We start from the raw sequence: 26,374 nt of genomic DNA on the forward strand, positions 1-26,374 counted from the left end.
TGGACCTCGCACAAACCCAACATCAAAATCAAAATAAAGGTAAGAGGGGTCTTTTAAACCCAGTATTATCCACGTTTCCCCTCCCTCTCCCAGTGAATACAGTAAGCCCTGGGGGGAGCCCGGTTTAAGAATGCTTTATTCTAGGCGTTCATTTTAATTACAACCATAATTATTTTTGTGCATGTGTATGACCCAGTTAACAAACCCATCCTCGGCATCTCATGGTCTCTCCGACCCTGCCCATCTCTGCAAGGAGGTAACCTCAGCTCCTGGCAACAACGAGCAAAATTATTTTTGAAACAAGCGGTAGAACTGGTTGCTACATCTTAATGAAAATGACTTCTTTCTTTTTTTTTTTTTTTTTTTTTTCCAAGCATTTCTATGTATATAAACAGCCCTTCCTCCCAAACCTGGTTAGACAAGAATGTTCCTGGGTGTGGACCGCCTTGTATAATTAACTGCACAGCTGTAGCTTCTGATCCCTGGTAACGTCTGTTTCTTTCTTCCTTTCTCCCTGCCTCTACCTAGCATAATCCGGGCGTCCTTCTCCTCCTCCTCCTCCTTGCAGGAGCTCCGGGTGCGTCACTCGGGCAGAAACTTCCCTGCATTCCACCGTCATTCCTTGCTGGGACGACCGCGGGCAGGCACGCGGACGGAGCCGCTTCCTAGAGGGCTGGGAGACGGGAACCGGAGAAGGGGCCGAGCAGCAAAGCCAACCAATTCGCCCTGTTTAGACAATGGAAACGGGGAGCGCAGCAAGGACAAATGGTACCGCCGGCAAGCCAGAGGATGTGAAGAGCCCGTCCGCCCCCAAAAAAGATGAAGAAGTGAAGAAGAACTCGAACCCTGGCGGAGGGGAGAAGGAGCCAATGAAGGGCACTGGCGGTACTTCTCTGGAGACGGGGCAAATCAAGAGCTCCCTCTTCTCTGGGAGTGACTGGAAGAGGCCCATCATTCAGTTTGTGGAGTCGTCCGATGAGAAGAGATCGACCTACTTCAGCATGGACTCGGCAGACTCGAAGAAGATGCAGTACAGCAGCGGACAGATAGGAGACATGAGGAGACCCCCCCTCTCCTTCGCAGATAAAGGCGACCTCAGGAAGTCCCTCTTCTCCTTGGATTCCAAAAAGAGCTTCCTGCCTAACGAAGGGGAAGGGAGGAAGCCGCTGTTCTCCGGCGGGCAGATGGGGGACATGAAGAAGTCTTCCCTGCCTCTGGTGGAGACCGGGGACCTGAGAAGAGCCACCTTCAACAAGGTGCCCGACAGAGCAGCCGGGTCGCGGCCCAGGGTGAAGCTGGAGGATGTGCTGTGCGATTCCTGCATCGACAACAAGCAAAAGGCCGTGAAGTCCTGCTTGGTGTGCCAGGCTTCCTTCTGCGAGCTGCACCTCAAGCCCCACCTGGAGGGAGCGGCTTTCCGGGACCACCAGCTCCTGGACCCCATCAGGGACTTTGAAGCAAGAAAATGCCCTGTGCATGGGAAGACCATGGAGCTGTTCTGTCAGACAGACCAGATGTGCATCTGCTACCTCTGCATGTTCCAGGAGCACAAGAACCACAGCACGGTGACGGTGGAGATCGAGAAAGCGGGTAAAGAGGTAATGCCCTTTTCATTGCGTGTTCCCAGCGGCCTTTCCAACGGGTCTCAATGTTACACCTCGGCTTTTGTTCTCAAGCCTACGGTCTCCTAAAATCACGGTTCAGTGTAATTTTGGGATGGAAGGGTGGTGGATGGGGAGCGTTTGGTGGAGAACTGATGTGGCATAGCTTCTGCTGCGATGGGACCATCATTCCTCTAAGACTGGTTCCAGCAGCATAGCCACGGGGCTGTGCACCAGGTCATTAGGTGGGGTAGAGAACCTGGTTTCCATCCAGTTTCCAAAACTCTGCCTCAGGTTTTGACAGTGTTTGAGTAGCGTTGCCCCCAGCCAGCAAGGTGGGCATCGCTCAGGTTCAGGACCCCCAGAGTGCGATCAGTGGCGGCTCCGGTTTGCGGTTACTGCAGAAAATTGCAATCTCAGCTTCTTGGAGCGAGCTCCTGCTTTCTTGTTTGTCTTTTCTGTTATGGAGATAATGATGTTGAGCCCCACCTATGGGAAGAGCCTTTTGAAGCTTAGATGAAGAAAAAAACCTGGTGCAAACACAGAGCATTTTAATTTTCCCTGAAGTGTTACTACAATAGGTTCAGAAGATGGACATCTAAAGGGATGGGACTGGTATGGGAACCAGTGCTCACTAATGAGAAGTCTCCCACCTTTGTTTGCCTAAAGTCCCATGCTGTTTGCTTTCTGGGTGGATGTAAGATTATTCCACTAGCTTCAGTAAAGATCAGGGTCTCACCACAATTCGGTGCTGCACGCATCTGTAGCAAAAGCATGTCCTGGCCTGGAGACCTTCTGATGTCTCCAGACAGGACAGAAGAGATTACAGAAAGGAGCCCAATGAAACGGTAACATAAAACAATTTGCCTAGAGTCACACAACCAGCCCATGTCAGGAACTGGACAGGCACTGAGACCTGCTAAATCCCAGTCTTAATCACAGCCCAGGCAAGAGCTCTGATGTGGTGAACAGGCACATACAAGTAGCTGTGCGTGGAAATTCTGCAGTTACCCTGAACTCAGAGGAACAATTTAACTCTACAGTGCTAGGAAGATTTAACTCATGAGGCTGGGCTGGAGGAGCATCTTTTTCAGAGCTCTTCTCTGTCTTCCTGTGCACAACTTTTGGTCTGTTTTTCCAATGCCATCTCCACCTTGCAGCCTTATTGAAACCAGACAAGGCTTCTTCCATGTCTCAGACAGTCTCTCTTCAAGACGTTCCTGCAGGGGTTGTTAGCCCGCTGTTTGTTTCATGATTGTTTGTTCTTGTGTTTTGATGTCAGCTCGGAAATACTCCGCAGCATATGCCTAACCTTCGTAAAGCTGTGCCTAGTGTCTGCCAGGTTGTCCAATTCCTCTTGGCCCTTTCCTTTGAGAATTTAACAGCTGCTCCCTTGAGGAACCAAAGCTGGCCAGAGCCTTCTCCCTGTGTTTGGGTGGACCTACAACACCTTGCTTGTGAACAGGGAAGCAGATCTGGGCAGAGGAACCTTCACTGAGATTTAAATGGTGTTTGATCTGTCTCTCGGAGTATTTGCGTTACTCTCGCTAGGTCCACGCCTTTCCTGTGCTGATTCTGCTGCTGCTAAGCCTAGGGGATTTAGGGCTTTATCAATGAATCATAGACATGTGCAAGGAGTTGTGATCGTGTTGTAACCTGAGCGAGCATTCACTCAGACAAAAGCAATTCACAGGATAGCTGTTGCTTACAAATGTTTATTCCTAGCCCTGATGTATTCACCCTTGGTGAAGAATACAGCTCAGCAAGAACCACAAAGAGGAATGGGCATTTCCAAGGCCCTTGTGTGCACCACCTATCCCTTTTCAAGTCTTGCAAATCAGCTGAGCCAGAACGCAACCACAAATTGGAAGAGTGGCAAAGTGCGCCCGGTGCTGCTGCCTTTGTGGAAAGAATAAGCACAAACCCCACACCAGGTCAACCCCAGCCCTGCTGCGTTTTTGGCACCCAAGCAGCTCCAGGGGAGCTTTGCTGCCTCAATACTTGCTAGATGTACCACTCGATTGGTGACCAGAACACAGCTCTGTACTTCTACTCAGTGCCAAGGAGCACCTGGCTTATCTGCAAGGATCTCCCAGTCCCTGGCCATACTGTGATGCCACACCTGGAGGGGATTCCTGCAGAACTGGGGGATTTCCATGCTGTGATGATCTGAAACTTGGCAGTTAGCCTGGGTGCTTGGCAATTGGGTTGCAGAAATGTCATGTAGTATGTTACATTGTGCTCCTATTCCTTCCATATTGCTGAATTAATGCACATTACAGTGTCTTTCATGAATTTATCCCTGCTACAAGCCTGTAGCAAAGATACATAAATACTACTGTATTGCAGCGTTGGGTTTGCCCCACAATGCAGACAGACAGCCCGGCTTAAGAGGAGAGGAATGCAAACAAGCCAGCACGCAGTCACCCCCTGGTTAGGGCATTTAGGCAGGCAGTGCAAAGCGTGGGATCTCTGTCTGCACAGGGGGAGCACAGCAGCACCCCCCTCCAGAGGGTGAGAGCCCCTCGTGCCCTTCCTGGCGTGGTGCTGAGCGGCCAAGAGAGAAAGGCACAAGGGGTCAGACAGAGACAACTGAGCACAGAGGATGGAGATGTATTTTCTGAGTTTCTATCCAGTGGTATTTGTTATTTTACAAAGAAAGACTCCAGTTCCTTCCCCAGATCCACTTTGCATTTATTTCCTGCTACAGATTTAAAGGATGAGTAATGACCCCCAGAATCAGCACAAGAAACGACCACAAAAAAATAAAAAATAAAAAAATCCTTGAGGCTGGGTAATAACCACACTCTACTGAGAAGTGAGAATTGTCAATAGCAGCTTGTACACTCAGATAAACCCCTCTGGCCAGCTTGATTTACCAGCAGAACTGGAGCCCCCCCTTGCAGACAGCATCCTTCATTTTGGAAGGGGATCCTTCATTCAGAACCTGTTTTACAGGCCTGTTCTCAGAAGGAGACAACTCCACGTATGCCTGCCAGCCACAGGGCTGCAAATAACCTGGCGTTACTCTCCATCGCCAGCCTCACTACTCAGCGTGTCGGGTCAGATCTAGCGAAAAGCACTTTGATTTTTTTTTTTTTTTCCCCTTTAATTCTTTACCTTTAAAGAAAAGTTCACACCGTGCAGCAGGTTTAAAGAGGCAGCAGAGAACCGCTGGGCAGGAACGGGAGCTGGGTGTTCCTGGCTGCAACGGAGCCGCTTGTGAAAGGGGAGCCAGCTTGTAAAAGGGGAGATTTCACAGGCTAAAAGAGGCTTTGAAGGCAACCATCCACAGAGATGATGCAGAGGGGTTCCCATCTGGGCCTTCTTGGCATAGTTCTGGCTGAATATGGAGCACACAGCAGCGTGCTGATGTGTGGAAGGATTTTTGACCTTTCCCACTGATGGGAACGATTTCCCACTAGGGCACGGTGTGGCCACAAGACCTTATCTACACCAGCTGTGGCTGCTCTGCGGACACAACTGAAAATAAATGCTCTTCCCACAGCAGCAGTGCAGCTACCTGCACACCGTTCTGCCTGGCCTGGCAGAAAAATGTGATTTACAGTAAGCTTTGCCCATTTGTTGCATTAGTGGGGGCAGAACACAGGGAAAATCCACCAGCTTGTGGGTAAGGAATCCTCCACCTCCTTCAAACTGTGCAAAGCAGAGAGCCTTTTAGTCTCAAATAAGATGCTTACCACTGGCATTTTTGTAGGGTGTTGACAGAGTCTGCAGAAGTCACAGCCCACCGACACCTGCCTCTGCTTAACGCAAGCTTAGACTGAAAAACCTACAGCAAATCCAGCAGAAATCATCTCAAACAAGCAATTCACTAATTTCTCAGCCATGCCATTTCCAATATAAGCCCTGTACTGGGATAACTAGTTTAAACACTTCTTCCCTGGCTTCATTATTGCATTTGGCTGTTGCTGTCGGGTAATTACCATAGCTCTCCCAGGCTGGTGACACAGGGGTGTTTCCTGATTCAGGGACTGGGTTCCCAGAGCATTAAGACATGATGATGCTTGTATTGCTGCCTTGCAAAAATGAGTTGCATCATGATGCAAGAGTCATAATCTCACATCTCCAGGTCCTGTAGCACAAGGGCTGGGTTCAGCTGTGGATGTTTAGGTGTACATTCTGAACTTTCACTTAGGCCTCATGACTGTCCTAATTAATTTAGGCTGTAGCAGGGGATCCTCTCTTAGCTCAAAGACTCTCAGTGCAAGCATTTCTCAGCTTGCTGGAGTCAAACTTAATGGTTTAAATGTGTATTTCCTAGATCTTTTTCTCTGCTATTTTTATTTCTGCGCTGTAGTGACCTCTCCAAAGATAGGTGCAGCTCCTATATAAAATTTCACTGGGAACTTCTAAACCTGAGTCTCACACAATGGGGTGGGGAGATGTAGCGGGGGACTGGGGACTATGGGCCCTAGAAAATCTGAGAGAGATGAAGGAAGCCAGAAGAGAAGTTTCTTTATGGGGAATGAAGCTGAGAAGACCCTACTGTAAATCAATCTGCCATCCCACCTTAGATCAAACAGGGCCTAAAACCATCATGAAATCATCTTTGCTGAATGCCTGGTTGTGCTCTGTCTCTCCTTACTGAATCTACCTCCACGCCACCAGTTCCTGTACTAGTCCATAGTCTCCCTGGACCTCTTCTTCATTTTTTTTTTTTTTTTTTTTTTTCCTGGTAATTTTGGTAAGAGTAGTTCTTGTGTTTGGGCCATCATGCAATGGAGAGCCTCCCTTCATCTCCCCTGCCTTGCCTGGTGTCTGTACTAGTATTTCCTTTTGCCCTCATTATGGGTGTTTTAACCCAAGCTGAACTTGGATGACTGTGAGATTTGCATTCTGGCTATTGGAACTATCTCTGTAATTTCCATTTGCAAATCATAATTCTTACTTTAAATTGTAGTGTGGGGCTGATCTTAAATAGTTGTTACATCCCATCCCAGAGGCACCCAAACTACCTTTCTGGGTGAAGGGGTATTATAACTCCAACAAGCTGTTAAGAGTTAGCTACCACTTTTGAGCAAGTAATAGTTTGCAAAATTCCTTTGAGACCCGTCTTAATTAAAAAGTACCATAAAAAGTATAATATTGTTATCACCACCTTACAGCCAGCATCTGGAAAATTTTCCAGTGACATTTCCTTTCAAATTTGTTGTGATTAGGAACGTCTATGTGGCTGTGAAACATCTGCCCTTCTCAAAAGAAAACTTCAGCCCCTCTCTATCTGATTTCATTCACAGTTTTGTCATGAGAATATCCTGATAGTTAGGGACAAGGAGGGGAACAAGTCCTTCTATTGGTCAGGAGACTTCTTTTTACTTTGCAAACAATGAAAGTAATCTGGATGTAGCTCCGTGGCTCAAGGGAAGAGCTTGCATTGTAAGATCTCAGATTGGTTACTGGAGTGGGATGGATATCTGGATCTGAAGGGCTTTTATCTCATCACATTTCCCTGCCATGCAGAGATGGTTGCACACTTTTTTGTCTTGCTGCAGTGCACATATGAATGGACACAAGCATGCATTCCTTTGAGTCACTGTCTTGAAAATGTGGAGAGTGCAGGGTCAAGCTCATTCCATTACTTTCTTGATAAGTAGTAGAGCAAATTTTCTGATCTTGATATCCACATGGCTCTCTTATGAACCTGTGCTATGAAACCCTCCCATATCTGTCCCAAATCCCTGTAGAATATGACCTCATGGCTGCATAGAGTTGGCTACCGTAGGCTGTCAAGGTGTATGGTCTCCTAACTCTCCACAAAGAAGGGCAATTACAATGATGGTATAAGGATGCAGCTCTCCTGGCACTGAGATACCTTTGAGTGCATTTACCCTTTTTGTTTGCCCTTTCTGCTCTTTTATAGGGCAATACAACCACCACCAAACTGTTTTCCCTCTATAAATAGAGATTTTCTAAATTGGAACAGCTAGAGAGAATGGCTCTCAGCTGCAGCTGTGCTTGATTCAAGCTCAAGAGGATGTTCAGACACTGGGGCGATTGGCACCAAGACAAGAGCCTTGATGGGCTGATTTCCCTGGCCTGAGCTGGCTGACACTGCGCTGCCTGCTCCTCACAGCACGATGCTCCTTTCTACTCCTTGAATGAAGGAGTGAAAACTTTTTAACTCCCACCCCTGAGGGCAAACATGATCAGGAGAGGAGACCCAGGTTTTCATGTTGTATTATGTTCCTGGACTGGTGGCAAAGCAGTGGGAGCTACGCCTTGTGCTTTGACAGCAGAGACCTCACCGTGTTAGCTGCTGGGTTCATCCACCCCTCATCTCCCCTGCCTTAACTTTTGGCCTAATATAAGTGCTTTTGGGTAATGCAGGCATTTACCAAAGGATCTCACATGTACCGTGGGTTTTCAGAGACTTTCTGATATGCCTCATCTCCACTGTGGAACACACGGCTCCTCAAGAGCTCTGGGGATGTGTGGCACAGCCAGACTGCCCGTAGCTACCCTTGTGCTGCGACCAACCACACACGAAACACAGAAAGATCTCGAGACACGTAAACAAAGGCTCTGGCATGATCTGCTGGGCAGGGAGGTGGTGAAAAGCAGTGATGGAGGGAGGGGCTGCTGGAGGTAACGGCGCGAGGCTGAGCTCAGCAGCCGGGTGCTGATCCAGAGGTGCACGGCAGCCCTGGGCACCAGCTCCACGAACCCTCTCCCATGTCTGGGCCATGCTTCCCTGGGAAGGCAGTGCAAAACAAAATGCAAATGAACCCCAGTGAAGTTGCTGATCTAAGCCAAGCATGGTCGACTACGCCTCCTCTCCCCTTCCTTTTGTGTTTTTTTTTTTTTTTCTTTTCTTATATATATTTTTTTTTCCAAGCATTCCCCAGCTTCATCATAACATGAAAGCTCTCAATTCAGAGCAAATTAATCCACAATCCTGTCTAAACAGAATTCCTGCCGGAGGCATCGTCCTCTTGTTGCAACACTCGTCAAACGTCATTCCGTAATTACATGAAAACTGTTATTGCTGCAGAGGCACACCCTGGGATGGGCCCTTCGCTGCACACACAGCTGAATTTTGAAACAGGCCTCTTCTCCCTCCAGCTAATGACTCTAAAGTGATTAAAAGCAGCACCATGACAGTAGCCGGGTAGGTGGGTGCTTCTGCTGCTGGCTTTGCTGAGGGAACTGAACCTCTTGACCCAGGCAGGAGCTCTGGGATGGTGTCCACAGGCAGCACCTGGTCTCGAGCAGTGCCAGGAACCCAAACCTCCCAGTCACTGCTGCTCAGGGCCGGGTGCTCGGTGGGAGCACAGCACCCCTTAGAAGCAGGCCACCCTCTGCCCCTGCTCATGAGCCTTCCCTCTTCTTGCAGGCTGAGCTTTCACTGCAGAAAGAGCAACTGCAGCTGAAGATCATCGAGGTAGAGGATGAAATGGACAAGTGGCAGAAGGAGAGGGACCGCATCAAGGTGCGTATGGGATATTAAGTCCACTTCTCTGTTTCTCCTGTCCTCAATGTCTCTGCCATACCCAGCTCTTACTCACTCCATTCCTCACCTAGTCCCTACCTCGTCACTCTCCCAAACTCCCTCACTCCAAGTCTTGGAAACAACAGCTCCTGCTGAGCTCATCCTGCAACACACCCAGCAGGAGACCAAGAGGCGGCAGCACAGCCTCCTTACAGAGTCACCCGGGACACATCCCTGCTTGGGTTCCCACAGCTCTCCCATCACCTGTAGCCAGGCTGATTTGGAAACAAAGGTGTGCTGCTTCTTTCTTACCAGCTCACCTACAAAAATCAACTCCAGAAGGGCTCTGGATTGCCCAGGCAGAGATAAGGCAACAGAAATAGATGCAGTTACACCAGCATTTGTCTTGTTTATAATGGAATAGCTCATTTCCGTACTGACGGAGGGCTTCTTTATAATCCTTTCAACCACACGAAGGGTTAGAATATAGTAATGGTGTTTTTCTTTTTCATTTACACCCTAACTGAATAGAGCAGTGAAAACACTATTTGGAGACACCCCAGAGAATTTGCATAATATTAATAGGCAAAGCCGTTCTTCTCCCTTTCATGTGGTGCACACACACTGGCTTGCCAGTTCTGCTTTTCGTCTGCTTTATTATTATTATTATTACTACTCCTATTATTATTATGGGAAATATGACCTAGAAATTTTAGCTCTGAATATAGTTACCTCCACAGTCACTCTGAGGAATATTTCAGAGGGACGTGGAGATCAGGTTTGTATAAAGTGCTTCGGCACTTTTCTTCCATTGGAATGGAAGGAAATTTCATCCGTAAATCCTTGAGGAGCCAGAGCCATGATTTAGAAGGTTAAACATTTTTTTTTTGCATATAAACATATATATACACATATTTTTTACACCTACGAGTGCAGTTCATGAATTGAAGAGATATGCTCTTATAACAATGAGGACAGCATGCACTGTAGATTATATATATACACAATTATTGCAAGAATTAACATTATTTATTTCAGCACAGCTTTCTGGTGCTAAGACTTGCATATCCAGAGTCTCCATATTCACTGTCTTGGGTGCTGAGAATGCCAGGACACATCCCCCTTTGCATCTCCCTGTTAGCAAGTGTCTCCCTATGAAGTTTCACATCTCATTTCTCTTGCCCTCTCCCACGTCTCTTCTGCTGCCCCCTTCTCCAACCCTTTCCCCCTGCAGAACTACACCACCAACGAGAAAGCCACAGTAGACCAGCATTTCAAAGAGCTGATCCGTGACCTGGAGAGGCAGAGGGATGAAGTGAAGGCTGCCCTGGACCAGAGGGAAAAGATTGCATCAGAGAACGTGAAGGAGATTGTGGATGAGTTGGAAGAGAGGGCGAAGCTGCTGCGGGAGGACAAGGAGAACAGGGAGCAGATCCACCAGATCAGTGACTCCGTGCTCTTCCTCCAGGTCAGAAACACCTCATTTGCCTTCCCTTTTCCCATGAGGGTGTGATTTGTCCCAAAGACAAAGCCCCATTTGGTGTAAGAAGCATCAATCTTCTCCAGTTCAATGCACATGGATGTCAGGAACTGGCCCTGACATTTCAAGCATGCCTGCTCTGGTAGGTGAAGAATGAACTTAGAGGCATGCCAACGCCTCATATTTCTTCTCATATTTCTTCTCATATTTCTTTGTCTTTTTCCTTTTATTTATTTATATATATTTTTTTTTTGTGGCTAAAGCTCACAGTCAAAACATTTGACTGCTCCACCCTCAGTCTTCACTATTCTCCTTTGCACTTCATATTATTTGGAGCCAGTCTCAGGATCTAGCCTCCACATATCTTGTATTCCTCAGTAACATCTCTCCCTTTCTTTTTGGCAGGAGTTTGGGGCTTTGATGCGGAACTACGTCCCCCCTCCATCCCTCCCGACATACAGCGTGCTGCTTGAAGGGGAGAGCATGAGCCCCTCTATGGGGCTGCTCAGAGATGACCTCCTCAACGTCTGCATGAGGCACGTGGAGAAGATCTGCAAGGCAGACCTGGGCCGCAACTTCATCGAGAGGAACCACATGGAGAACGGTAAAGTATCCAAAGTACCCCAAACTGCCCCATCCCTCCCCGGGCAGAGCCAGAGGTAGGGATGGAGCCAGCTGTCCTGCCAGGGAATTAAAGCACCTCATGTGTAGGGGACCACGGGATCCCAACCAACATCAAGACAATGCAGTAGCTCACTACATAAATAGAGAAGGCAGGATTGATTTTATATATATATATATATAAAATCTAATCTATCTAAATCTATTGTCCAGCTCAGTTAACATATTTGCTGTGCTGCTATCACATACCATTTTACAACAGAAAGTTTCAGCCTGAAACATGAAATGTCCCACAAGCACCTGTCACTGAAAGTCTCATAACCATTTTTTCCAGTGAAAAAGTCTCCATTTTGGTTAAGCCAGACGTTGAAGAGGCAGAGCTCTCTGATCACAGCTCCACAGGTCCCACTGGGCAGAGCTTTGCTTCCTACAAACACAGGGTGCCCAACGGGTCCTGCATTTCAGCAGTGTTTAGGGCTGAGTAATCTTTCTTATGTAAATAGAGAGGGCAGGGTCAATACCACAGCACTGCAAGGAATCTTCTAAGCCTTTGAACCCACTTTCTATCTGTCTCCTCCAGTTAGTTCTGCCTCTTCCAGTTAGCTCTGCAGAGAGGACTTGTGAGGCACAAAGCTCCCACGTAGGACAGAAGGACGGAGCACCAGACCAGGACCCCACAACCACAGTTCACTTCCCAGCTGTCCCAAAAACGGCCTTTGTAACCTTGGGCGAGTTACTTAATCCCATTGAATGACCTCTTGCACTAAAGAATAATAGGGATGGAAATAAAGCCTTATCTCACCGGGCTGCTATGAGGATATAGCCTATTAATAATTGTGGAACCTCAGATAGCAGAGCAATAAAGGTCAAGAAGCTGGATAGGTAACCCGAGGGTAAATTGCACCCTGCTGTCCAGATATGACTCAAAAAGATGCAAGAATAGCTTTCAAGTCCATTTTATACTGCACCAGCAGCTGAGGATCTCTGCTGCAAACCTGTGAGATCACTGTTATCTCATTCCGATTCACAGCACTCATTAAACAATCCTCTCCTATTAATACAGCACATTTTTCCTGGGCAGCGGTCATGCAAATCTGTCCAACTTCCAGAAAAGATAGATGCACATTACAAGATAATACAATAAATGAGGAGAGGAAGAAATAAATAACTGAGGGAAAAAAAAAAAAAAAGGGATAGAGAAAAAAAAAACCACCTATGAAATAGATGCACACAGGTCAGAACAACACAGGACCCATTACTGGAGAACAAACAACATTTTTCAGAGCCTGGGTTCTGTGAACCAGCCTGTCTGACATTCACAATTTATAGCAGTAGGAATGAAGGTGACATGGCCCAGAGTACATGTGAACGTGTAATGAAAACCACAGGTATTCATCAGGCGACAGCATGCTGCCTTCCTACAGAACGGAGAGAAAGAGCGAGTCCCTGGCCCCAAGGAGCCTGCACTGCGAACAGCTCATTAACATTTACCTAACACCATCGTTTTCCATTAGACACGAATGAGATAGACAAGGTATTTTTGGTCCATAGGACCAATGTTTGAGAAAAGTCAGGAGTCCCATTCAAAGTGCTGAGGTTGCAGAGCTGGAGCCAGTTTTTTAAAGTCCCATACACTTAAACAGGAGCAGAAATTGAACATCACTTCTTTTCCAGCACTTACCACTGCAGTGCTGGTCAAATTCTTACATTGACCAAATTCTTACATGGTCAAATTCTCAACACTTTGTATGCTAAGGTTTGCTGAGAAATATGGCCCTAACTTAATACATGTAGATGGAAGAAAATGATCCCAAAATCATTTTTGTACGTTTTTCTTTCTTCTCCTTTGTTCGCTTGGACTTTTGCAGAATTTCCAAACTACCCAACTGCTCACAGCACTTCTGAAGGTTAGGCAACAACACGTTGCAGTCAAAGATTTTTGCTAATCCTGAAGCAAATATACTTTACTTGGCCATTTGTACAACCCAAGAGTATGCATATGTTCAGTTCCAGCAGCTCTAGATAAAGGCTGGCTACCTCCTGATCAGTTGATCACTTTTAATTAGGTTCCCCTCCATGTTACTGATGCTGAAATCCTCAACGGCACTTGAAATCCGTGGGAATCAAGTGCCAAAGCACTTCTGAGCAGGGCAACACTTTACCACTGCCAGAAACCTGGGCACTTTCAGAAACTTTATGGGGGATTTAATGGACACAGCTTGGAGTCTGCCTAATGAGAAGAACAGTGGCATCCACTCAGCTGGGAAATGTTATTTAAGGTGCAGCTCCAAAACTTCGCAGCTCTCCGTTTTTCAAACCACAGTTACACTTGAAAGAGGACAGCACTCGGCATCTAGTGACTGCAAGGAAATAACTCCACAATTACTTAATGGATTTAATTAACTCAGACTCCCCCTGAGTCACTGCAACAAATTCATTTGCAGCCAGCTTGATCTTCTAGTGTAAAAAAAATCCCAGGAAGAAATATTATATTAATGGAATGAAACCTGCTTAATAGCAGACTCCAAAGGGAATCCACTTTCTTTCAGTTGTCATAACAGGTACCTACTTAGTAGTGTGGCAAGGAGGCAAATAATCAGAGAGCATCCAGGGAGTTTAAATAGCACAGAAATAAATTGCAGAAATAACATAAAAGTTTGTTCAGTGACTTAAGATTCAAACAATTGAACTATCTAAGTGTGGGAACCAAATTTACAGAGAACTTGCAGAGAACAATAGATTTATAGAAGACTTAAGGACTTAATATATATATATATGTGTGTGTGTGTGTGTATATATATATATATATATTATTTTTTTCTGAGCAAGTGACCTGATACAGCATCATTTCTTGTGGATCATTCTCAGAGAACCAAAACCAGGCTGTGTAAATGCCTGGCAAAAGGGTAGGATTCATTCACTTTGAATGAAGCTCGAACCAAACATCCTTGTCTGAAAGCCCAGGAAGCTGGAGCTGTTTGCAGCTCAGGTTTAGCATCTTTAAAACTTGGACAAACCAACGCACTGAGCTCTCCCAGCACTCCGATTTTCTCCAGCCTTGCACTACTTGCAGTTCCAGACAGGCTGGTTGAGAGCCAGCTCCGTGCACAGGCTGAGCACACAAAAGCAGCCAAACCCAAACCAGCACCTTTGAAGTGGGATCCAATTTTAGCCACGGAGCAGTCCTTTGGTCGGAAAACGCCTCAGCCCTGGAGTGTCCCTGTGGATACTCAGGAGATAGCGTATCTCGGTGGAAGGGCTGTTCCTCCGCTCTTCACACTTCAGCTGTGCTAAACCTCTTTTATCCCAGAATTTTGGGCAGCCAGCTCATTTTGGGGCAGCTCGACCTGGCAGCCAGCAAGTCCTAGGGCAAAGTTACAAAGATAGAATTACAAGGGTAGAGCAATTTGTTTCCAAAGGGCGCCACCACCTCTCCCTCCGTGCTCGAGGACACATTTCCAGCCTGTTGTCCCCTTCCCCTCCTGCTGTCCCTCTCACGGCCACTCAGCTCCTGCTCTGCTCCCGCAGGCGACCACCGGTTCATGATGAACAACTACGAGTGGAACCAACCCGACAACTTGAAGAGATTTTCCATGTTCCTGTCTCCCAAAGGTAAGGCAGCCCAACGGTGGCCAGCTTTCTTCCGAGCTCAGCATAGGAAAGGAATTTCATTAGTGATTTGTCCCAAAATTTGGTTTCCTTCACTTATATCAATGCTGTCCATCTGGACTGGATCACGATCGGTCCCCCTGCATTTGTTTATGCCAGGTCTTGCCTCCAGCTTACAAAGCTTTGAGCAGTTTTTGCCTTTCCATCTCAAACAAGGCAGCAAAGGCTCTTAGCAGGAGAGCTGGAACAACTGAACTCGTTCAGGAGGGAAGTTTGTGAAGACAGGGGAGTTTTAACACGCGTTATCAGGTCGAAGTAAGCATTAACCTCCACCAGAAGCTCACCCCTGTGTGCTATCAAACGTGAAAGCTACACCAGGCTTTATCTGAGTTCAGATTTTACTTTCACCAGAAAACATTTTTTTTTTTCCTGGCAGGGAAAGGATGCAAGAAGTGAGTAATGTGTCCTAAAAAAGCAGGAGGTTGGGGTTCTTTTCTGACTTCTTACACTGACAACAAGAGCCCTTGAGATTTGCTTATGGCCCCGCTGTTGCCTGAACACTCCCGGATGAGCGAATGCCCCTTTTCAACACATTCAGTTGTAAAATGGCAGCTGTCTACTTCCAAATTAGCATCAGGACCTCCAGAGTGAGAAGCACAGAGTGATACAGCCCTAGGCAAAGCAGCGCCTGTGTTACCGACAGAGCAGAAAGCACGGCACAAAATCAGTGACCACATTTCCTCTGGTCCCTGGCGAGCGAGGCCCCACCTGGGTTTGCTCCTGGTGCCTGCAGCTGCTGCTCTGAACAACCAGGTCGTGGCAGGGTGAACCGAAATGCCTGCAATTAGTGGTGGCACCCCCCGAAGGCACGTGTGGGGTGTGATATGGCCTCTGCCAGCAGTAGGGTTTTGTGGGGAGAGCCCAGATCCCAACACTGAGCCCTCTGTCTGCATTTCCCCTCTGCCCTTCTCCGTTAGCAGCCCACGGCCAGCAGCTTGCGGGCGACCCTGCCTGGTGCCGTGGGGACGGGGAGCAGATCCTGGTTAAATTATCAAAATTCAAATTGTCACGTGTGTCTGGGACAAGGCTGAAACCCGACGTGCTGAGAGGAGGAGGAAACCATGTGCAGTAGTGCCATGGTTCAGCCAGGCTGCTCACTGCTCTGGGCCATGGTGCCCAAATTCCCCTCTGCTCCTCTCCAGAGGGTGAGCTGCTGAGATCCACGATCAGGGCCACCCTGGTTCCCAGCTGGGACTCAACATCCCAGCCTCCCGAAGGACTGACCACGAGACTGGGGAAATCAGCAAGGACTGCTGGATATGGGGTTTATTATTTCATGTTATCAGAGCCAGTGGAGCCACTTTCTGGATGCAGACAGCTGCAGAGGTGTGTGAGTGCTGCACACTGGCTAGGAGCTCCATGACCCATCACTTCCTGCAATGGGCTTTTGAATATACAAATGCTGGGGGGAGCATTTGTTCCACCCACACACCTACATTGTCCTGAGAGCAGCCACATTTTGCTTCCCAAAGCTGCTCGTCCTCTATTTGTTACCGATCAAGTTACTTCACCCAAAAAAAACAAAGCGTGTGATTGCACACAAGGTCCCTCCCTGCTGAAATGGGGACTGAGCAGGGCTGGGCTCTCCACCAGGGTGAGGGTGCAAAAATGATCCCTTATGGGAACACGGTGATGGAAAGGAACCAGCTGCTCCAACCACACTGATGGGGACTTTGGCAACAGAATGAGTCAGTAGGCAAAACAGGAGACATGACCCACTTAAGCCTGTATGCTGGCTAGCAAAGGATTATCTGATGAATAATGCACTGTAGCCATAATCATTTAACCCTCTAGGGCTTTCTGTCCCCTAGCAGTGTCTCGTGTAGAAGTCCAGAAATGCTTTCAATTGCATTTTTTCTAAGGAATTCCATAAAATGGAAGAAAAAAAAAATAGGGCCCCCTCCACCCTTTGTATTGCACAATGTGCACAGAATCCTTGAATATCTCGTGATGGTTTTCTAACACACCCTTTTTCTTGCTGGGTTGGATCAGTGCAAGTCCTGCCGTAGGCCACAGCAGCACGTCTGCTTGCTGTGCTGAGGAATGCCACCTGAGCAGAGCTCGGTGCTAATTGCAGTGGCCCACACCAAGAAACTGCTTGGACTTGAGCTGACCCTGTAGGTCTTTAAGTCCTGCTTAAATTTAAGGAGCCTTCCACTGCTCTTGTCGTTAAAGACAATATCACAGAGCATCCATCATCTGCAGTGATGACAAAATGAGGCATAGGGGAGACATAAAGGGCTTCTAACGCTGCCTAAAATTTGGGGAACAAACTGCTCGACGCTCCTTTCTGTCCTCTTCTGGTGAGCTTTCTTCTCCTGACATTGCAAACATTTTGGCCAAAGCCAGAGGAAGGTTGGAAAGATCACGTTGTGCCTTTGCAGGTCTTTAAATAAGCAGGAGGGACTCGGTGCATAGGAAGGGAGAGGTAACTGCTTCAACAGAAACCTTGCTGAACTAGAAACGCAGACCACAGGATGGCAGCAAAACAGCTCACAGCATTCATCACGTTTTTTGCTCCTCTGGGAGTCTGATGTCTCACAAGAGGGGTACGGCAGCACTAGGCTGCATCACGGTGTGCACCCCTGCAGCACTTGCCTGTCTCAGAGGCTGAGAGTTCACGTGAGCAAGAAACGTTCCTCTGCTGGTGCCTCTCGTGCTCTAAATCCAAGCCTCTGCCTGCAGGTCTCTCTGCCAAAGAGTCACGTCGGGTAGGCAAACTGAAGTTGGCAATTTAATGTGGCTAAAGGCAGCTCTGCAGCACTGAGGATTTTGTTCTGTGAGTGCTGCAAAGCCTGCTCAGCAGCCCCTAAAATGTAGAGAAAAAGCTCAGGCTTTCCTCCCCGAACCCGGACTTCTGCTTTGGGGCTGCTTCCAAAACGGTGGGGACTGTTTCAGAGAGCAACGCCAGGCACAGGCCTTGGAGCCAGCTCACCAGGAGCCGACTGCTGAACTGGATGCTCTTGTTTTACAGCCAGTTTCAACCCACGATCATGGGAATTTTCCTCCTTCCAAGCGACTGAGGAAACACTTGGTACGGGTAATTCCGCCTTCAGTTTGAAAGGATCTAACCCCCCGTGCCACAGCTTTCCAGCTGGCTAACCGACCTCTGCTTCCCCTCTCAGCTGTCCTGTCACTGTCCCAAAAAGCCATCCGGGGTCAGCAGCGCCGCCTGCGCACACCCAGCGCCCAGGTCTCGCTGCTCTAGGCACTGCCTGTATAGGAGGGGCGGGTAGCACCGGTCCTCCTTGTTCAAACAGTGAAAAGAAGATGGAAAAAAGAGTTTGTAAAGCCCCTGAGACGCCTACCCAGCTGCGACAGGAGTGCCAACACCAACTTGTCCGAGGCGAGCTGCAGAGCTGGGGGCAGGAACTGGAGCTGACTGTGGCTCCCCCCAGGCAGTTTAAGAAGCACAAGGCTGCTCTTCTCCCTCTCACATACACTTTCCATGTAGCTCATAAGCTCTCAGAGCTGTGGCCTGCCCCCTGTTCAGCACCAGCATGATGGGGAGGGGATGTTCAGTGGTAGCACGGTGCAGACCAGCAGCAGCGAGTCGTGCTTTCTCTGCCCAGCTCCCCACCTTCCCTTTTCTCTCCCATCTTTTCTTTGCTTTTTCACACTCCTGCCTTCATTCACTGGCAGCCCACGAGCATCCGTGGCCGCTCAGCCCGAGCTGGGGCAGCTCTCGTGGCTCACAGCCACAGCTGAGCTTTTCCTGCTCCCCGTGCCACAGGCAGGGCTCTCTCCCTCTCATCGCCTCTGCTCTCAGACTCCTTTTGGCAGCCAGGGCCTGACCCCAAGTTGGCCAGGAGAGGAAGCCTTGCTTTAATTTCACCGGGCTTTGAATAAGGCTCAAGTGCTTTGGCAGCCATGTAGTTTGGCCTCGCTACCCCAGTTCCTGGAGATGCAATTTTCCTGCAAGGAAGCTCTTCGGTCACACCTGCACTCTGGGTCTCACGAGAGAAAAGCTCTTCCCTCCCTGCCCGGAGCACTGGGACCTCTTCACACTCACACACTGTGCACACCGGGACCCCACCACTCTCATCTGCTTTTTCTTAAGGAAAAGACCAGGGACAAAGCCACCAGTTCCCATTTCCCCCCAGGCTGGCTGGAGGTAGTTTTACAGGGTGTGTTTTGAAGTGCTTAGGCTTCCCCAGTGCAGCACGCAGCGCCGTGGAATAACAAAACCTCTTCTGTCTTCCAGTAGGCAATGGCACTAAGCTGCCTTTTCAGTTCTCCTCGGTGGGACAGAATCCGCCCGGTGACTTCAGCAAACAGTCTGATGGGAGCCTCTTCACTAAGACCGGTACTAGGCATTTGGTTTTTCCCCTCCTTCCTCCTGCTCCTCGTTTAGGTGATAAGGAATTTAACATAAATGCCTCCCGCGAGGGGGCCTGGAGCAGTCCTGCAGCTGGCCCACCTCTCCTGCCCGGGCTGCCAGCCTCTCAGATGAGAACCACACAGCCCTGAACCAGGGCAAAAGGACTTTACTAAAGTGTGGTTTTATCTAGGGAGTAGTTGGAGGGGGTTTTAATTTTGTTTGTAAGGCGTAGAGATGGGAATTTAGATGATTTTTGATGCATAGGAACCAGGGAGAGAGGAACACCAGAACATGAGATTAATTTCCTTTACCCCCTAGCTTCATCAGGGTTTCAAAACAGCTATTACCCTAAAATAATAACAGCCATGGAGCACAACCTTTAAAAAAAAACATGTGCTAGCTGCCAATCCTCCTTCATCTGAACCAGGGTCCCCCATCCGCTGCCTCCTAATCCTCTTTCTGCACTGCCAACTAGTTCAAGGGCACCAAGGGTTGAATCCTAGAGCATCAGCACCTGCCAAGCAGAGTCAGGCCCGATTAATTTGCAGCTGGGAGGTGGTGGGGAAAGCCCAAAGCCCATCACCCGGCAGTGCTGCAGCGGGTTGTGATGCAGCAGGGCTGCTATTAGTCCTGAATCAGAGCTGAGCTGGTGCAGCAGGAGGGGGCTAGGGCTTATCGCACTGCCAGAGGTACTGTCATTAATTTCTGACATGAAACCCAGGCCGCGGCTCTTTGCACTAATTAAATAGCCTATAGTGCTCTTCGCAGCAGTCAGAGTGCTGAGTTCAGGACTTGGCCTAAATTTAATTGGACTGATTGCATTCCGCCTCCCTGCATTCCTCAGACGTTTTAATTAGCCAGCCCTTCTTCACTCCCTTCTCCCAACCGGCTGGGCGGTGGAGCAGGCCCCTGTCCGATGGCTGTTGTGTCCTACCCCAGGAACGGCTGCATTTCCATGCCAAGCAGTGCAATACTAATTACGTGGCACGTCCAGTCCTGCTGCTTGCCTCGATGCTTGCGAGGGGAGGCGGGGATGGTGTGAGGGACCCACCTGTAACAGGCTCTTTTCTGTTGTCACAGCTTATCCCTCGATAGTGAGACATCAGTCTGCAAAGGTGACGCCACAGACGTGGAAATCCTCCAAGCAGTCTGTATTGGTAAGAAACATTCCCTCGGTGTGAAAGCACGTGCGCAGCTTCAGCAAGAGAAATACCTGTCCTCAGGATACCTGAGGCTCCAGGGACCAGGGCTGGGGTCCTTTGGAAATGGGAAAGCAGAAGCTTCAGGTCAGCAGCTTCTGCTGTTTTTCCTGTGGTTGGCTGCATCCAGACAGGGATACAGATTAATCCCCTTGCCACCACAGCTGTGGGTCGTAGGAATAATCGATATTTCAAAATGACATTTTGAAAGGATTTTGCCCTGGTCTAGAATTTGATCCCAGCTTCCAAAAGCTCTACAAATATTACAGCAGACATGTTGGGATCTGCAGAACTTTCCCTCCCTGCGTGGATATCGTGTACTCTTAGTGGTCTGTGACATCTCGAAAACACAAATTGTGTAACGCCGCAGATAACCATATAAAAGGATCATACTAATTACATCCCACGGCGAGCTGACAATATCAAAGATGAGAGGTCAGACAGTGATGATAAATCACCAGAACAGTTACAAATCACTCATTTTCCACGGCTACCACAAAACAGGTAACAGTACACTACAAGGGCCAGAGTACAGTAGTATTTTAGGTCCTCTATTCTCACATGCACACAGTTAACAGATAATCAATGCACAGCCACATAAGTTCATCCACTTGTTCGTAACATCCCTTTGCACCGTGATGCATTAAGATCTTGCATGATCTGAATTAAGATGATCGAGATTTTGCCCTCATCTCCACAGCTGAGATCTATTTTTTGAATTCTCATTATACATTTGTGAAAGATTATTTACTGCTCCCTGGAAATAGGACTTGTAAGAAGGAGAGGGTCAAGAATTGATGGCATTCTCGTGCTGGAGGAAGAAAACAGAGAAAATACACGGCAGTTAGCAAGTGGCTGCTCAAGGACTGCAGCTCTATGTCTGCTAAATTTAAAAGGCCCCTCCAGCAGATGAATGCCAGCGACAGGGATGTTCCTGGACAGCCTGGAGCAGGTTCAGAAAATCCAGCCTTGAGTCTTTGAGTGTGTGACAGCAGAGCATATCTCCTAGGAACGGCAGTTTGTTGCAGTATCTCCTCTGCCTTGTGTTTGCTCCCCACCTTTGTAAAAGAGCCACTGCTTCATGGTGTGTGTGCCCAGATGGAGATCCCACCCTGGGATTTTAGATGCCAGTCTGTCCTCCCTAACGGGGCTGTTACACTGGGAAATCTGGTCAGGAAAGTCAAGTTTCTATTACCATTGGTATCTGGTGGCTGTGAGTATGGTCTCCCTAGCAAAAATATCCACACTGCCTGGCAATGAGCATGCTGCGCTCTGTGAACACAACCCAAATTTGCCTTAACCCTCCCCCAGAGAAAGCCTGGCTAACTTCTCCACAACGTCACTGGCCTTTTTGTCCCTCTCATGCATACACTTGTAGTGGCCATTTTATTTTTATAGCCTCTATTCACCAGATATCCCTGAACCTAACAATTGAGTTGATAAATACGAGCATTAAAAAGTCCCAAAATAGAAATATACACTCCAGGCTGCAGGAGCTCTGCAGGAGCTTTTATGGCCTATTGGGCCAATAATCTAGCTTTAAAAATAGTCTTAAACATGTATTTAAGCAATACACACTCTAAAAGGTCTGTAAATATGATTTTTTACAAAGGACTGTGCTGTATAAGGAGCAATGTCTTTTTAGACCACAGGGAGTTCTTTAAAATGAAGCCCCCACCTCCCTTGCATCTCTTAATTAGCTTGGAAATCAAAGCCATAAAATGAAAAGAATTTCACCAAAATGGAGCGTTGAGGAGGAGGTACTGGGAGTCAGCACTGAGCAGCAGGGTGGGTTGGATTTGCTCTGCCCATGCCTCCAGGCTCCTGCCATGCCCAGTATTAACTGGTGCACTGCACCCAGCCGTACGGACACCTTCTGCAAGTGAGATCCAGGCAGGAGATCAAACCTAAGGCAGATCAGATGCTGCAACACTGAGGTGCTTCCTCACTGCCTTGTCTACCACCGGTGGAAGCACATCCTCATTTTCACAGATGTTTTGAGATGTTTTGGTGCTTCTCAAGGGCAGTGTCCAAGGCAGCATTTTTCTGAGTTGCTTCTTGGAGGAGCAACACGGGTTAATCCTCGAGTTTAAAGCACTGCAATGCAGGGGACAACAAAGACGACAGGAGGAATCGGTTGATTGCCCCAGTATTGGTAGATCCAGGCTAAAGATTTCACCTTGAACGGTGCAAACAACAAGCACTGTTAGCTAATAAAGGAGTTTTTGTGCTCTGCACTCATCCCCAGCCAACACCAGGCTGTACAACACACCTCTGCCACGTGTTGCTTATTTGTAATGGTGCAGATAAGCATGAAACTCCTGGGGTAGGTCCTGATGAGAAGACAGACAGCTAGGGATTGTGGTAAATAGAGCTGGAGAGACAGGAAAATGGCAATTCCTCCAGGCTCTGCCCTTGTGTCTCCTCCGCTTATGCTCCTGTTTACACAAACATTTATGCAGGGCCCCGCAACGTGTGGAGGTGCAAATAAACAATGCACCATTGTGTGCGAATTTCCATGCACAGGAATTCTGGCTCTCCAGCCAGGGAGCACAAATAAACACCGTGCAAGCCAGTCCATCGCTCACATAACTGTGCACGGCGTGAAGTGTGAAAACTCCCATGAGCTCTCAGGTTAGCGAGCAATTAAAAGGCACTGTCAGAAGCATAAAATTAGAGGTGACATTCCTCTTCTCCCAGAAACCTCTCATCAAGCCGTGAGTCACAGTCTGAGATTTTATATCATGCACAGACTCATTTGGCTTAGGAATGAAGCCTATGCAAAGCATATGTGCAAATCAAAAAGCAACACCGTTTGCATTCGCTCGCTCCAGCAGCGAGGTGAGGTGGTGCTCTCCGCAAGACGGGAGGCTGAAGGTGTTAAGATAGGAGCGTGCTAAGATGCATACGCTTGGGTGAAGTGTAGGCGGCCAGGAAAAAACGAAGGTAGGTCAAACTCACATGCCCCAAATTCTCCATTGCAGTCACATTACCGCCCCTTTTACGTCAACAAAGGCAATGGAGCCACCTCCAACGAGGCACCTTGATTCCTGAAGATTTAGGGAAGAGCTGGCAGCACTTGGAGTGAAGACTCAGCTGCGGATTTTCGTGGATGTACCTGCTACTATATTAACCTTGCTGCTCTAATCTCTGCCAGGGAGAGGGAAGGTGCAGAAGGGAATAGCCTTTTACTAGAGGAAACACGGACTCTTTTTTTTTTTTTCAAATCACCTAATCGCCTTGAAAGCTCTGCAGGCCTTAACAACGTAACCCCTTCCTCTGCTGCCACCTCCTCGTTCCCTCTCTGCCACCACCCTTCCCTTTGCCTCTGCAGAGCTGGCTGCTCTGCTTCTCCTGGGAAGCATGCATGCTTGGGTAGCACCCACCCCTTCCCCTCGCTCTGTTTTACCAGCTGCCCTGCTGTCCCGAGTGGTTGTACGGCCACAGCTCTTATAGTCCTGGTGGAAGGTCCCAAGCTGGGGGGGCTCAGGGGTCTTCCTGGGATGGGGAGCCCCCAGCCACCAGGAGCGGTGACAAGCCAACCTCTTCCCCAGCCTCTCTGCCCCATCTTCAGCCCTGCCTCGGGTGGGATGCACAGCTCTCACTGGGAGCAGTGCCAGTGCCACCACATGCCCGAGACCCCTGCAGACCCCCCTGTCCCGTTGTGGTGGCACTCTGCCCTCCCCAGGCCCTTCATCAGCTCAGCCCTGCTCCACCTGCTTAGCAAAATCCAGCAACGGGACCTATTTCGAGCTGCTGTAGCCCTGGGCCAGCTACAGGTGGAGGGGCAGAGAGGTTTTCTATTCAATTAAAGCATCCCTCCAGCCAGCTTTCAAATTAAAAAAATAGAGAGAAAACCCATCCTACTAATAGAAGATTGATTAGGTGCCACAGGTGTTGGGCGGTTCTGTTTCTTTGTTTGTTTTAAATTCCCCTAAAACAAAATTGGTGGATTTTTATTATTATTTTTTTTTCAGCAGTGGGAATTAGTTTGCCGAGGACAGTCCTTTTTATTTGTCCCCCGGATAGATGAATCACGTCAGCACCTGGGCTGCAGAACAGCCAGAGCTGGTTTAACCTTGCCGTGATCTCCCTGAGATTATTTTCTTTGCCCTTGGACAAAGTCAAGAGGTTGGGTGCTGCGCAGCCCACCGAGGGGAGCAGATGGCCCCTTGCAGGACCAAAGCCCTCCAGTGGTGCCACGTAGCTGCAGAGGGGAAAAATGAGACCTGACAGCTCCTTTGCATGGTTTGCTCTGTTCAAGTGGTTTTGGAACGGCTTCTCCCTGCCTTTCCCACCCCAAACGCTTGCAATGCCTGGCTGAGAAAGGTCACACCCATTGCTCCCTGAAAATTACTTTCCTGCTAATCCCTGTGCAATGATGCTCACTGCTTTTTAATCCTTACACCTCAGACTAAACTTCTGAGGCTGGAAGCTGGTTGCTCCAGAATACTTGAAATGGCATTTATTTTATATTCTGTTTTTTTGGTTTTTGTTTTTTTTTGTTTTAAATGACCGGAGGGTAAGTGGGTAGCATGGTGAGGAAGGACGGGAAGGAGAAACTGGGACAGAGGATAGGAGTTAGGGGAGAGGAAAGGAAAGGATAGAAGAGTTGCTAGGAAATGCACTGTGGGGCTTGAGCGAGTGTGAGAGAAAGGATAGAAGAAGCCCCTAACACACACCCCAAAATCTCACTGACTTTATTCTTTTTTTTTTTTTTTTTTTTATTTCCCCCCTGAGCAGGCATCTTGCATTCACTTGGGTCACTTCCATTCCAGTGAAAGCTTCCACCTCTTCCTTCCTATTTCCCAAAATGTGGGCACGATCCCTCCTCCCCCCAAACCTGGATATTAACATCCCCACCCTTCTTGCCTGCCCTAAACAAACTCTGCTGCAGCACCAGCTCACATCCGAAGTGCCTGGGGGTCCCTGAGACCATGACAGGGTGAAGGAACCGAGGGTCCCTTCCTCCCGCTGCCCCCTCCCCAGCCCCGATTCCTTCACCCTGTTCTCTCCCCTTCTCCTCCTCACTTCGAGGGCCTCATTCAGATCTCGCACACACGATAAAACCCAACACGAGCGGAGCTGCTCCCCGTTCCCTCCGGGCTGGGTGTCCCCATCCTTCTCCCCACAGCCCTGCTGGCATCCCCAGCAGGGGTGCTGGGGAGGGGGCACAGCTCCTGCCCCTGCTGTCCCTCGCTTCAAGGTGTGTTCTGCATGAACTCTTTTTATCGTGTTTGTCTCGATCAGCAAAGCAAGAGGAATTCCATCTCCTCAGACAGGACACGACTGCGCTGATGTAAACCAGGCCCTTCACGTGTGCAACACATACTGCAGAAATAAAGGAGAAAGCTCCATGTCTGACAAAACCCCCTGGGGACAACGTCTCTGTCTTTGGTGTTGGCACGCTCGTAACAGCCTCATTGAGTTTAGGTCTCTTCCAAATATTCTTTATAGGAGCAAGGGGGTTGAAAAACAAACCAAAACAAACAAATCCCACAACAACAGAACAAAAATGCGTTCTCCCAGTTTCCAGAGGCTTGGTTTTCACTGCTTTCTGGTACCCAGCTAGACCAGCTCCCACGTACTGCTCCCATGCGAGTCCTTCCCTGCAGAGGGCATTTTACAAGCCCTCAGTCTGTGGCTGTTTGGGGTTTTGGTGCCTTTCCCTCTCCAACCTCACCATTTCCCACCAGAGGAAGGTGCTGGCTCACACGAGCAGCCTGGTGTCCGCAAGCAGAGCTGCCAACCTCTCCGATTTCTGGTCCATATGATGCCCTCTCTTGTCTGTGAGTGAGAGGATAAATCCCCCGTGTGCTGCTAGATGCAGACTGTGTGTGAGTGCCTGTGGGGGTGGGAAGAGGCAGGCAAGGTTTGCTCATTTACCTGAGGCACTGAGGCAGGCAGCTTCCAGAGGATGTCTGGAATGTTCTGGAATATTCCTTCTCCTGGGCTCGGGATACCACCTGAACATTGCTGCCAGCCATTCCTGGACAGCGAGGGTATTGCGGATTCACTCGAGAAGCCAGT

The 26,374-nt window shown here is 48.6% G+C and overlaps 1 protein-coding gene and 1 long non-coding RNA gene across 6 annotated transcripts in view; one reads left to right on the forward strand and one right to left on the reverse strand.

The window, feature by feature from the left end:
- The first annotated feature begins 737 nt into the window (after positions 1-737).
- TRIM29 (tripartite motif containing 29) lies at positions 738-25,824 on the forward strand. Of its 4 annotated transcripts, none has more exons than XM_068659305.1 (9): positions 738-1,598; positions 8,959-9,054; positions 10,289-10,522; positions 10,940-11,138; positions 14,684-14,767; positions 17,799-17,858; positions 19,029-19,130; positions 20,226-20,302; positions 23,329-25,824. In XM_068659305.1, exons 1-9 carry the CDS (start codon positions 738-740, stop codon positions 23,389-23,391), a joined length of 1,776 nt encoding a protein of 591 aa, XP_068515406.1. In that variant the 3' UTR covers positions 23,392-25,824. The 4 variants fall into 4 exon arrangements, with proteins under 4 accessions (XP_068515406.1, XP_068515407.1, XP_068515409.1 ...); XM_068659306.1 differs by having other exon boundaries at positions 19,032-19,130; XM_068659308.1 differs by lacking the exon at positions 19,029-19,130.
- LOC137843729 (uncharacterized) overlaps positions 1,579-26,374 on the reverse strand; it is a 153,718-nt gene continuing 128,922 nt past the window's right edge. The window contains exon 3 of one of the 2 annotated variants that reach the window (XR_011089653.1): positions 1,579-2,090. This is a non-coding gene — a long non-coding RNA (uncharacterized lncRNA). Of the gene's footprint in view, positions 2,091-11,825; positions 14,520-26,374 lie in introns of those variants that run through there. The other variant, XR_011089652.1, reaches the window with a different exon arrangement.

Source organism: Anas acuta, chromosome 23, assembly GCF_963932015.1.
Source record: "Anas acuta chromosome 23, bAnaAcu1.1, whole genome shotgun sequence".
Lineage (NCBI taxonomy): Eukaryota > Metazoa > Chordata > Aves > Anseriformes > Anatidae > Anas > Anas acuta.

What these genes read in the sequence shown, in the direction of transcription:
- TRIM29 (XM_068659305.1), top strand. Translation starts at nt 738, where the DNA reads ATGGAAACGGGGAGCGCAGCAAGGACAAATGGTACCGCCGGCAAGCCA. An exon ending in GAGGAACCACATGGAGAACG is followed by an intron (nt 11,139 to 14,683) that starts GTAAAGTATCCA and finishes CTGCTCCCGCAG; the next exon opens with GCGACCACCGGTTCATGATG. An exon ending in CATGTTCCTGTCTCCCAAAG is followed by an intron (nt 14,768 to 17,798) that starts GTAAGGCAGCCC and finishes CTTGTTTTACAG; the next exon opens with CCAGTTTCAACCCACGATCA.